Below are 13891 nucleotides of genomic sequence, written 5' to 3' on the forward strand. Positions count from 1 at the left end.
TTATATTACTAGTCATATGCTAAACATTCCCTACAGAGAGACAAAAAATATTAATTTCGCAACTTTTGTTCCAACAGCTGTGGAGACATCGGCCATATTTCACTAACTGTTAAATGAGTTAACTGCCCGAAATCCTACATTTAAAATTAACAAACTGTTAAACCAAACTGGTGTTGAAAACATACAATTTTATTAATTAACAAACTGTTTAGAGTTTAACAGTCGTTAAATTTTCTAACAATACTTGGAAAAACCGGCCATAAAAGCAGCAATGAATAAATGGGGGAAAATATAATTGAGAGAATAATGTGATTTTTTTTTACATCTGAGCAATGAAAAGAGGGACTATTAAAACAAGTATCACACATTTACTGCAAACTGGACTGAATACAATGCTCAGTGCAAGTAACAAAACAGCTGAGAGCAGTGCACCTTCAACAGCCTAGCGCACACACACATAAACAAGCACAAAAAATATATATGTACGTTTTCTAATAAGTAGCCAAATCATGCATGCCTCTTCGTATATAACCACCTCACAATGTATCTGTAATGTGCTTGCACAAACTAATGCCCTACAACTAAATGACGCAATTGGCAGGAATATGGTGGTTACACGGCATGAACTTCTGAACAGAGCTAGTAAACTTTACCAACAATAACACAAAAAATAACAAGTAAAATAAAGTCAGAAATCTCAACAAATATGACAGGAAAGAAATTCGTAGTCATCATGAAAAATCCTTGGCAAACGATCATAGACCTTATAATATTGATGCATTATATTTCTGGTTTTCATGTGATATTTGGTATCTGGCATTTAAAAAATATAGCTGTAATTAATTATCAATGCCACATACAAATGCATTCTTAAACAAATGCATAGAATGTTATGTTCAGCTATAACTCCACCATTTGAGTGGAATAAATTCAACCACCTTTCGTTACATAAAATAAACTACCCAAAATAAATCATGCTATAAATAGAAGCTATTAAGACTCTCCAATATTTTGAAGCCACAAATAATTTAAAGATGTATTACTCATTTATATATAAATATATGTACACATATATATGTATAACCATATATATACATATATATGCATATAGATCGTAACCTATATTGTACACTATGTACAAAATATCCACTCTTGTTATAAATTTCTCCGTAATACTGAAAACCGTAAGCCTATTGCAACTCCACATAAATATCCTCCCACTAAAACTGGAAGATTATACAACATATAAGATTTTGACCTAACACTTTTTGGTACATGTCTTCTTTGTTATAAACAAAATTAACCACCGCAAGCCTTAAGACTAAAGTACAGTGAAACATTCTATGAAAACAGCTTCAGTGACAGAGCACACATACGCATGCAAAGTAATGTAATATGATACAAGTTAACTCTTGTTTGTCTCTCTACACATATAATCAAAATGAAGTACCATATTTGCTAGACTATAAGACATGTGGGTGTGTAGAACACACGTCTTTGAGAATAAAATAATTTAGTAAATATCACCAAACATACTACTTATATGACAACAGACTACTAGACTATGAGTGATCAAAATTTCACTCGAAATTTCAGTTTTCGGAATATAATATTAACTCTGTTTTACGATATATTTTTAGGGAAAAAATATGCGTCTTACAGGGTGGCAAATGTGGTACTCATAGCTCCTGCTTCTTCCTCTCACAATTATTTACATCATTCTGATTTTCCATGCAGGATAAAATTGTAATAAAAGCTGAATAACTCGAAATATTAATTTATGCTGAAGTCAGACATTTTTACACAGCAAAAGTATATTTTGGAGCGCCATAGAGTTACTAATGTAACGAAGTACAGTAATGAACATGTTTTGAACCAAGTTATGCAACAAGGAAGAGTGTACACTTAAAGTTATTTTCAAGATTCATTATTAACATGAATTATGATATCGACAACAATTCGGAAGTAATTTACGTTCGTGTTAATGCCAATTACTATAATAACATACACTTTTATATTAAAACAGTTGCAGTTTGTAAGAACATATAATGGGATGCTTGAAGATATTTAAGTAAATTCAACAATTATTATTAGATATTTTATAAAAAGTCATTTTCACTAATTACATTTAATCCATTTTGAATCTTGCGTACACCACTTTTAACACTTGAATATAATTAATTGATGAACTAGTGGACTTACTCGTGTTAAATATGTAATATTTGTCCGGCTTACAGCTGTTTCAGTGCATCACGCACCATCATCAGAGCCTACTAGATCACGGCATCATCTCGAACTTCTCTGCCTGTGGGAGGGTGTGTTTTATTGTTGGAATGTGTTGGATTGTGAAGTCGAATAGTGTGTGTGTACTGAAATTGATCTGTGTGCTGAGGATTTGATCGGGGTGTGTTTTAGTGTGTTTGTATATTTCGTATTGTTCTAGTGTGTTGAGTTTTTGGTTCTTGGGTTGTGTGTGTAGGATTTCCATGTCCGCGATCTAGTACGCTCTGATGATGGTGCGTGATGCAATGAAACAGCTGTAAGCCGGACGAATATTACATATTTAACACGAGTAAGTCCACTAGTTCATCAATTAATTGCATTTAATTTTAATCTTCAAATCCATCTTCTTTCATAGATTTTATAGCATAATGTTGACAAATAGTAACAAACTCATAACAGAGTTATTAGTCAAGAAAAACTGTAATACTTTAAACTTTTTATTTCCACAGACAATGAAACCAGTAACTGTAAATTTCTTTTTATATTAAATTTTGTCATTTATATAAAATTGCGTATTTGTTGTACAACACTAGAATGTTTCACTGTATTACTAATATTAATATGCTTGCTCTCTACATATATTTATATATATTTGTTTTTCTAGCCCTGATCTGCAATCAATGTACAATACTTATATAAAATGTTTTACAAATGAACATGATTATGTAGAAAACTAATTTCATTTTTATTTAAAAATAATGTTCTGTAATTTGTTTAACTATGCTATCAAAAGACTATCTTGAAAAAATATTGTTTTGAACTTATTTCCACTGTTGAAAACATAACTAAGATTGCAAATGCATTTCGTGAGAACATGAATTATACATGGTACAATACAATAGTGCCACAAAATGTAAAATTAATTGAGTTCTTTCACATATACAGTGAGTACTTAATAACCTGTACATAATGTCTCACTTTTAAGAGAACTATCAGAGCTACTTCTTACAGTATCTAATCTAGACATTTTTCTATATCATTTTGTATGTACCAAATACTGTGTCAGTCATAAAACGGAATTCACGTTATGTCAAAATCAACAAGAGGAATATATATGTATATATATTTCCTTCTATTTGTATACCTAGACAATAATTTCCCCTATATATATATATGAATCCAGTTTTCTTTCTCACTTGTAACAGGATATCCTGGTTATAATATTCTGAACCCATTGGGTTGATAATAAATGTGTCTCATTTAGAGAGAGTATGTATACTAAGTCTATTTCTTTCCAGATTCTTCCTCACTGGACCATCTCTTCTCCTGTTCCTCCAGCTCGAACTCCAAGCGCATCTCTAACTCACGCATGTCGTGTGCAATACCTGCTTCATAAGTATCTTCCTGAAAACAACACCAAATTAACATTAATGCTCTAATATTGCTGTACACACCACTATGCTCACTCAAGGTTCCAAATCTACCTCAAGGTACTAGATTTTTAACAATGGAACCGCCATGTTGAAATTCTCTTTCAAATTTTGTACACGCAAATGTCATAATGACCACAACAACACATAAAACATCATTTCTTCTTCTTTGTGTTGCATAGAGGGCAATTTGGATTTGTGTAAATTTCTATTTTATTCAAGTGTTTGGCCAAATAATCGTGTTCTATAAGCAGTCTGAATTTTGCTATTGCAGATTTACGTGGGATTTCTGGAATAATTTGTTTTTTTTTTTTTATTAAAATGCTCCATTTTTTATCTTTGGCTTTGGTACATAGTGTTTGGTTTTGCTTGATTTTATATTTATTTTTAATTAGTCTTTTGATGTAGGCTTGTAGGTTTGTATTTGTATTCTGAATTAAATTGGATCCTTTTTTGGCAAGAAAGTCAGCAGTTTCATTTCCAGCAATTCCGCAATGTGCAGGTATCCATTGCAATTGAATTCTTTTCTGTAGTTTTTGAAGTTGTTGGATCATTTTGTGACATTCTTTAATTTGGATTAATTGATTTGAAGATCATCTCCAAACCTGTAAAGTTCTACCTGATGGAACCACCACAGAGAAATAATGGAGAGCAAAAACGCTAATGGCTTCGTTACCAAAGCCCAGCATTAGATAACAACAACAACACATAAAACATCAACGTATTCATCATCTATCTTTGTAGAATATCCTATCCAGCGACATCAGAGATTGTCAGAATTTAACAATACTAAAAAACCAACTTAGTAAGCATTTCTTTACTGAGTAGAGTATAATACACTAAGCTGTAACTTTTAACTTTATCATAAATGTTTCGAAATTGTTACCATTTTGTTTTCCTTCAAATTTGTACAATCAATTACTTATCTTTAGATGTTAACTTACTTTAGTCACTAAAATTACTTACTTAATTACTGGCTTTTAAGGAACCCGAAGGTTCATTGCCGCCCTCACATAAGCCCGCCAGCGGTCCCTATCCTGTGCAAGATTGATCCAGTCTCTATCATCATACCCCACCTCCCTCAAATCCATTTTAATATTATCCTCCCATCTACGTCTCGGCCTCCCTAAAGGTCTTTTTCCCTCCGGTCTCCCAACTAACACTCTATATGCATTTCTGGGTTCGCCCATACGTGCTACATGCCCTGCCCATCTCAAACGTCTGGATTTAATGTTCCTAATTATGTCAGATGAAGAATACAATGCGTGCAGTTCTGTGTTGTGTAACTTTCTCCATTCTCCTGTAACTTCATCCCGCTTAGCCCCAAATATTTTCCTTAGCACCTTATTCTCAAACGCCCTGAACCTATGTTCCTCTCTCAGAGTGAGAGTCCAAGTTTCACAACCATACAGAACAACCGGTAATATAACTGTTTTATAAATTCTAACTTTCAGATTTTTGGACAGCAGACTGGATGATAAGAGCTTCTCAACTGAATAATAACACGCATTTCCCATATTTATTCTGCGTTTAATTTCCTCCCGAGTGTCATTTATATTTGTTATTGTTGCTCCAAGATATTTGAATTTTTCCACCTCTTCGAAGGATAAATCTCCAATTTTTATATTTCCATTTCGTACAATATTCTGGTCACGAGACATAATCATATACTTTGTCTTTTCGGGATTTACTTCCAAACCGATCGCTCTACTTGCTTCAAGTAAAATTTCCGTACTTTCCCTAATCGTTTGTGTATTTTCTCCTAACATAGTCACGTCATCCACATAGACAAGAAGCTGATGTAACCCGTTCAATTCCAAACCCTGCCTGTTATCCTGAACTTTCCTAATGGCATATTCTAGAGCGAAGTTAAAAAGTAAAGGTGATAGTGCATCTCCCTGCTTTAGCCCGCAGTGAATTGGAAAAGCATCAGATAGAAACTGACCTACACGGACTCTGCTGTATGTTTCACTGAGACACATTTTAATTAATCGAACTAGTTTCTTTGGAATACCAAATTCAATAAGAATATCATATAATACTTCCCTCTTAACCGAGTCATAAGCCTTTTTGAAATCTATGAATAACTGATGTACTGTATCCTTATACTCCCATTTTTTCTCCATTAAATTAAAATTATTAAGCAATTTGGCCTACGATACGCGTATCTTTTTTATTAGTACCTATTATGATTTTATATCTGTACTGATACTTATATATTTTTTTCTTCCCCCTATTTTGTAGTTCTATTTTTTTTTGTATCTGTACTTCATATTTTTATTTCTTTTTCTTACTTACTACTTCTCTCTGCATTTGTTTTGTTGTACAGTATTTGTATTTCTAGCAGTGTGGTTTAGAAGGCCTGATGACCATAACTCCACCAAATAAAATAAATAAAATTAAAAGAATAAATTAATAAGTACAGTATGTAACTAAATGAATATAATGAAAAGGTTTTTTAACTCAAAACGGATAAATAGAATTAACTAAATAAATACATTTTTGACAACCATTCCTAAAAGTGGACCTTTTAATATTAGGCAAGCATGTTAAAAATGGATGTACAAGTAGTACTTTTAACACTGACTTTCAATTGTCTGTGCTGAGTGTCAACTGTTTTCCACCAGGTGTCATAGGCAGTAACCACAATCAAGAAGTAGTTCAAATAATGCCAGACCTACTTTTAAAAATTACTGTTTTTAGTTAAGGAACGTACATAAATTAAATTGTTTCAATAATTATTTTATCGATAACTATATCAAACAATTAAGAATTAAACAAATATAGTGTACTTGAGTTTGAACTGGGGACCTCTCAATCTGCAGTCATACGCTCTGCTTGCTTTTAATGTGGTAAGTGTCACAATCATCAGAGAATACAGTAGTGAAGTCGGGAAAAATATCTTTATACCAGCATGGACGAATGGCTGTCTAAAGAATACTGTATGACACATGTGTCAACAATCATTACTACTTACTAGACATGAATTTATTTTTTATTTTATTGGGTTATTTTACGACGCTGTATCAACATCTAGGTTATTTAGTATCTGAATGAAATGAAGGTGATAATGCCGGTGAAATGAATCCGGGGTCCGGCACCGAAAGTTACCCAGCATTTGCTCGTATTGGGTTGAGGGAAAACCTCGGAAAAAACCTCAACCAGGTAACTTGTCCCGACCGGGAATCGAACCCGGGCCACCTGGTTTTACGGCCAGATGCGCTGACCATTACTCCACAGGTGTAGACACTAGACATGAATATAGGATAAGACAACATATATTAAATATTTAAATTATAGAAATTGCGTTAAAAAATACTAAGTTATTGTGTGAAATTACTGTGTATAGATTAGTTTTAATTATTAAGTGTATGTACTATTTTTGTGAACTATTAATAAATCAAATCAAATGTCAACAATCAAGTTATTTTTACATCTTGATTACACAACTTTTAACATTGTATCACTTCGGAATATGTATGATAAGAACTTTGTGTTAAATTTGAACGTACCTTGTTAACATGTTTCGACATATTTTCGGTCATCTTCAGAACTGGTCGTTGTTGGTCTTGGCATCTCTTGTTTCCTGTGTGGGTGCATTCGTAGTGTAGAGTCAAAGAGTGTATGTGTTTTGAAATTGAGTTGTGTTGTGACACATGAAAACACACCCCAACGATATTCTCAACACACAACTCAATTTCAAAACACATACACTCTTTGACTCTACACTATGAACGCACCCACACAGGAAACAAGAGGCACCAAGACCAACAACGACCAGTCCTGAAGATGACCGAAAATAGGTCGAAACATTTTAACAAGGTATGTTAAAATTTAACACAAGAAAGTTCTTATCATACATATTCCCAAGTTATTTTGTTCGTACATTTGCTCCACTCTGCCTGTGGCCTAGTTCTGCAAACATTTCTACTCACAGTTTTTAAGATTTGTATCACAAATAACTATTATAAATGAATAGAGAAAATAAAATAATTGAATGAATAAATAAATTATTTTATTTTTTTCCCCACATTTGAGTATCATTGAAATGGACTTAATAGTTCTGAAACCCATTAATTTCTGCCAACACTTCTTTTTACAATAACAGTGTCTTCTTAACTTACTCGTTTCCTGGAAAACTGCATAGTTATGGGATTGTTGGATGATTACTATTATCTTATGTTTGTATTTTTAACCAAGACAAGAAAAAACAACAAATGTTGTAGAAAATAGACAAATTCGACAACCATCTCGTTTACCAATGACGTGATGATATCCTCATTGGTGGAAAAGAAAGTGGACAGTACTTCACTTCTGAATCTCATCACATTCTTTCATTTATTTTTAGATGAGAAATTGAGTTTTCATTCATGCATATCAAAAAGACCACGTAAAGACACATTACTGAATACAGTACTGTACAGCCAACTCATTCTGTTCAGTGTCTTGAAACTGTAAAACATTTTGTATTGGTATTTCAAAGCTGGGCGGAGGGGATCATCTCACCTTTCACTCCACTCAATTTATTTCCGAATTCTCCTTTTTCTAATTTCTATATTCTGATGATATTCAAATTTTTCCACAGACAGAAAGTTTAATCGAGTTTGTCGTTTTCTTATTTACCTACGAATCTTAGTATGGTATAATAATTAAACATATTCTTAAGGATTTTACTGGAAGGTGACGACAAGTAAAAGATATATATACTCTACACTTACATCATCACTTCTGTATTCACCATTAGACTTGATACCCCAATTCACGGTGCCATCTTTATTCCAACCAACAGCAGTGATTGTTGGTGACGTCAGTGAAGCAGACACTAACTGATTCTGGAAATTAAATTATAGGCCATAATTATCATAATAAAAAAAAATAGAAAACTGGAAGGGGGAGGAGGGAATTCAAAATTGAGACGATCAGCTGAGAAATAGAATATTAATTATTAACAAAATTATCGAGCAAGTAAATAATTCTACAATGTAGGAAGTTCAGTTTCATACAAAATTAAAAGATATTGGCAGTCAAATTTCAACGTTTCTTAAAAATAACAGGAATTAATATTTTCAAACACAACAAAAAGTACGAAAGAGTACAACATTCTAGCCCTTCCTGTGCTATCATATGATTTTGAAAGTTGGACTATTAGACCTAAAGATAAATTAAGACTGAAATCTGCCAAGATTTAATTTAATGCAAAGAACAGCAGCATACAAATAGCCAGACTATAAATGAAACAACAAAAATTGGGGGGAGGGGAGGGGGTATTGAAAAAAATAGGAATATACAAAACAAATCAGATTGATCGTGTAAATCAAATGCCTAGACCAAGACTGCCAAAATTAATAATAAAATCGACAGCCCAGTTCAAAAGGGAAACAACTCAAATTTAAAATTTTGACAAACCTGAATGTTAAAGCTTCATTTTGCTGTGAAAAATCCAATTAACACACTCTAATTTGAAACTTACAGTATATACAAAACACCATTGACAGAATTTAGAGTAATTTCAACGAGTTTTATTTTTTACAGCAACATTAACGGTCTTACTAATAAAAACTCTATATACAGACGTTTAACTGTCTTATACAATGAGTAGCTCGTTTGTAAGTCTGTGTAAATTCATTACTAATAATCACTACATACGTCGTGTATAACAGTATAACTCTTACAAAGCTACGTCATAGTTTCGTCATTATTTCATTTTGAAAGGTAATAGAATATCTGAGATTCTCTACTGCATCCGGTACAGAACTCTAGTGTGCTGTGTTAAGAATCGATAGTACAACTGGTTTTGATCAAGTATCACACTATATTTTGGACAAAGAGTACAAGCTACAGCAATATTATTCTAATTATTCTGTGTTCTTTGGTTTGTTCTTCTGTGGTTACAAGGCAACCATCATCATAAAATGACAGTCGATATGAACAGCTGTTAGAGGGGTGGCCATTTTTTCTCTATATACAAAGCTTCAACAAGGGGTTTCGTGTATATAACTACTTCAAAGCAGTTCCCATGTATAGTTACAGACTGTTTATACATCTATCGCTTATGTATGGTTTATTAGTAACGTTTTCTGTCACAACTCTGCATAAGTCTCGTATAAAAACTATACACGGTTTATTAGTAAGACCGTAAAGCTTTAGAATTTAGGTTTCTCAAAATTGTAAATTTTGAGTTGTTTCCTTTTTGAACTGGGTCATCGAAATATACTCCAAATGGAAGAAAGAGCAGGACCAACTAATGAAGAAATGACAAATTAATTCTAAGGCTGGAAAAGGCCAAAGTGGCTTTGTTAGGCATTTTTCAATCTTTACCAATTGCATCTAATGTTCCTTCCTCTCAATAGAGAGTAAACTGGATAAAATGATTAATTAATATTAACATTACTTTAGTGGAGAGTGCGAACTTGCTGAGCTTGTGAATTTGATCATGTACAATCAGTCTTGATACTGGCTGGCAATGTACTGAATGAGACTCACCAATCTGAGCTCTTTCTCCTTTTCTCGAATTCCTTGCTCAATGATCTGAAGTTCCTGGGTCAACTTCTCGCCCTCACTGAGAGGTGCACACGGACCTTGGGTGGCCAACTACAACATCATCACAGCTCGTCAACAAACACAATAAACAGCGCAACACAACTTGAATGTGCATTCCCATTATGTATTTCACACAGGAACATCCATGGTGGTCTATTGGTAACCACGCTTGCCTCTGGACCAAGAGGAAAGTGAAGTGGGGAAACCAATTTCATACTAAATCTGTATCATATAAAACAGCTTTGTAAGATTCAACTAGACTAGACGGCATTTCGGAAGGCGGTTAGCTGCTATATGCGCCGCAGCATTTCTGGTATGTGACATCACAAGCTTGTACAGTAGATCCAATCGAAATCAGTCTATAACAAGTACTTCCCGAGTTCGTTTGTTCACGTGTGAGTGTTTCAATACATTGAACAAGTAAAACTAACATTTACTGTGTGTGTGTGTGTGTGTAAGATAAATAAATGGAAGAAGAGACTGTAAAAAGACAAGTATTGCACAGGCAGGTGCGGAAAAGTGTTTAAGGCGTATAATTATTTTAAAAATGTTGACGAGCAGAACACTGCCGGCCATCTTGATGCTGGCTGCAATGTTGCCAACGCGCAAGAAACGACTGCAGAAGCATGTGGTGTGGGATTGAGAACCGTGCAAAGAATATTGTTAGTGAATGAAACAGAGTTTGTTTGGTGGCATGCTTACAGTAATCAACGGCTAAAGTCATTATTGTCTTTTGATAATTTAAATTCTCTCCTCCGCTATTTGTATTGCACGTGCTCGTGAAGTACGATGTGGCAATGTTGTACGCTGCCTTGCTCTCTCTATCTGTCTCTCTCAACGCAAACGATAGCAGAATACCGCCTTCCGAATTGCCGTCGACTCTTAACACTGTAAGTAAACTTCTCAAAATGGACTTTGTATCAACCTCTTACAGGTTCTATTACTGGTGCAAACAGGTCTGTTAATTAACTTTGATGAAGTCCTTTACCATTTAAAAGTCAGAAAGTGAAAATACTCTATTTATCATCATTGCCTGTCATCCTATTACAGAGGTAATGAACTTTTCATTACAGACTACCAAATTCCAGAAGGATCTTAAGTTATCTAAAGGCTGGAGAAAAAAATAAACATTTTATGCAAGAATTATTATATGGTTAGTCTTACAGGATTTTCAGTCAAACTTCATATTTATTGGACACAAAATGTTCCACAAATGAAACCAACTTCATTTTTCAACACAGATCAGAGATGATGTGTTACTAGAACTACTGACAAGGAACCTCAATCCAAATAGGCATTCAGTGAACATAGTAAGTAGCCCGGAATGTACAAAATGCTCAAAGGAAAAGAAGAAAATACTGTTCAAATCCTTCATAAATGTTAGTCTTTTGCTGGGACAAGATTCAGATATATAGAGTACTTTAGTTTAAAGACTATATATCCTAATTATCAATATCATTATCATGTGTATTAACATTTCACTGCCAACGTGAGCTACTTGTAGTGCAACAACTTCTTATCAAATCAAGTGGTGACATTTTCCTTTTGTATACCTTTCCTGCACACTTGTAACAATGCAGCAGTGCTGATATAGTTTATGACTTTACTAGATGTTCACAGTGAGTGTGATTATAATTCCTTGGGCTGCAGTTGTAGCCCACGCGAGTAAACCCATAACATTATTTTCAAAACAACATCTCATAAATTTCATGTTTTAATTTCTTAAAAATTGCATGAGTCATTAAAATAAATAAATTATGACTGACAGACAAATTCAGCAGTGGTAGGCTGAATGTGACGAACAAATTACTGAAAGTTCAGAGTGTCAATATAGTAACAATAATTTATATTCACCTGATGCAATCTCACTATTAAAAATATTATAACAATTTTCAGAATGTACGTAACTTTTAAAGTATGTAAAATATGTGACAACTGAATAAATAGATTAAAAAATAAAATAAAAAATATATATAAAATGTTAAGTTTGAAATATATTATATAACAATTGCACAAATAGGTTAAAAATTAAATAAAATATATATAAAATTAAGAAATATAACAAAAAATAAAATAAGGAAATGAAGATTAAAAAAAATTGATTACAAATTACAACAGATTAAAATAAAAGCGAAAATTGTAATGGGTTACAATAGTAGCCCAGGTGAGCAATAATGGGATTATTATAATAGCAAGCACTGAAATGTTAAATTTGATCGCAGTGGTTTTATCAACATTAAGTGCTTATATATTTGCATTAAAGCAATAACAGTAATTAGATTTAACACTATATTAGGAGTGACAAATAAGTGATCACATTCTTTGAGATGATCACACTTGTATCATCTGAATATAAGATAACTTAAGATAAAATTAAGGCATATGTTTGTATGTGTATGTGTGCATGCATTCACATATGCTTCATATGTACTATTAAACAACTTACCTTCAAATCATTTAACTGTTTTTCAAGATTGCGTAACTGTTGCTTTAGGCCAACTTTCTGAGTATCAGCTAGCACTACCAAACTGAAAAAAAATTAATGAAAATCATAAAACTCAGTATTTCAACATCTCCATACAGAACGCAAACCAGTGAATGGCAATTTTTTCCCTCAAATGTATCCTGGTATCAGCCCCACCCCATTCACTGAAGTATTTCTAAATGTTCTGAAGTTCATGCTGTATTTCTCATAAGAGTAAGTTTCTAACACGATAACAGTCTCACTCCCCATGTGTGCATGTACAAGTGTAAGTGAACAAGATTTCAAATACACTAAAATTCTAATTCTACAGAAAAGGAAGGTGTACAATGAAAACAAAGCAATCTCTTCCCTTTGGGGATTATTACTGCAAGTGATAGTTTGTTTCAAGAACCATATCCTGAATTTCGACCTTTATTCATGAATCACTCTGTATATAATATCATGTTTCACAGCTGCAATAATAGCAGGTAATTATCCGTTAATTTTAAGACGAGATTATCAATAAAAAATTACTTCTATCTATGTATAAAAAGATTCCTTAAGGAATTTCCATTCTTTGGTTGAAAACCTGTTTTATCTAGTTTTTTTTCTTTTTTTTTTGCTTTAAAAATAGTTTTACAGCCAAATACTCAACTCTTTAGCAGAACATTCAGTAGACTTATTTTGCATGAAGAGTTGAGGTGGATCCAGGATGCCATGGCCGATAGTTATGTATCCGTCCCCTAGACCAGCTGAGGGGGGAGCTATGATGTGACGGCCACTTGCCAATGCAGCTGCTGGATAACCTAAAAAAAACAAAAGAGGGACATAAGGAGGGAAGAAAGTGATTTTTGCTTTACAAGCAAATAAAATGCAACGTACTCCACAAAAGAATAGAATAGCTAAAATGCGTATTTATTCTGGAATCTGGAATACTAATCCCTCTCATGGCACTTACCCTGGGCAGCATTGAAATACCATGAAGCAACAGGACTGGCGGCAGGCACGGGACGTCTCACCATTGGAGTGGATATTGTTCCATCTCCAAACGAGGCAGACACTTGCACAGAACTGTTTGGTCTCAGTATAGTCTTTGACATACGTGAGATTGGACCATATTTGCTCACAATAGGTGGGTCGAATGGAATAAACTCATCATCAGCTACGATTGAGTCAGATCTGACAAAACAAAAACAAGACGTGAATGAACTGCGAGATGCAGACGCACTGCTGT

General features: G+C 33.5%; 1 protein-coding gene across 1 annotated transcript in view; it reads right to left on the reverse strand.

The window, feature by feature from the left end:
- Positions 1-2563: 2563 nt before the first annotated feature.
- The window catches only part of roq (RING finger and CCCH-type zinc finger domain-containing protein roquin), a 38045-nt gene continuing 26717 nt past the window's right edge, over positions 2564-13891 (reverse strand). Inside the window, exons 13-18 of the mRNA XM_069849300.1 lie at positions 13616-13836; positions 13313-13463; positions 12640-12721; positions 10137-10244; positions 8372-8485; positions 2564-3627 (exon numbers count right to left, since the gene is read on the reverse strand). Of these exons, the coding sequence (XP_069705401.1) occupies positions 3508-3627; positions 8372-8485; positions 10137-10244; positions 12640-12721; positions 13313-13463; positions 13616-13836 (796 nt within the window). The 3' untranslated portion in view covers positions 2564-3507. The remainder of the gene's footprint in view (positions 3628-8371; positions 8486-10136; positions 10245-12639; positions 12722-13312; positions 13464-13615; positions 13837-13891) is intronic.

This window comes from Periplaneta americana, chromosome 16, assembly GCF_040183065.1.
Source record: "Periplaneta americana isolate PAMFEO1 chromosome 16, P.americana_PAMFEO1_priV1, whole genome shotgun sequence".
Classification (NCBI taxonomy): domain Eukaryota; kingdom Metazoa; phylum Arthropoda; class Insecta; order Blattodea; family Blattidae; genus Periplaneta; species Periplaneta americana.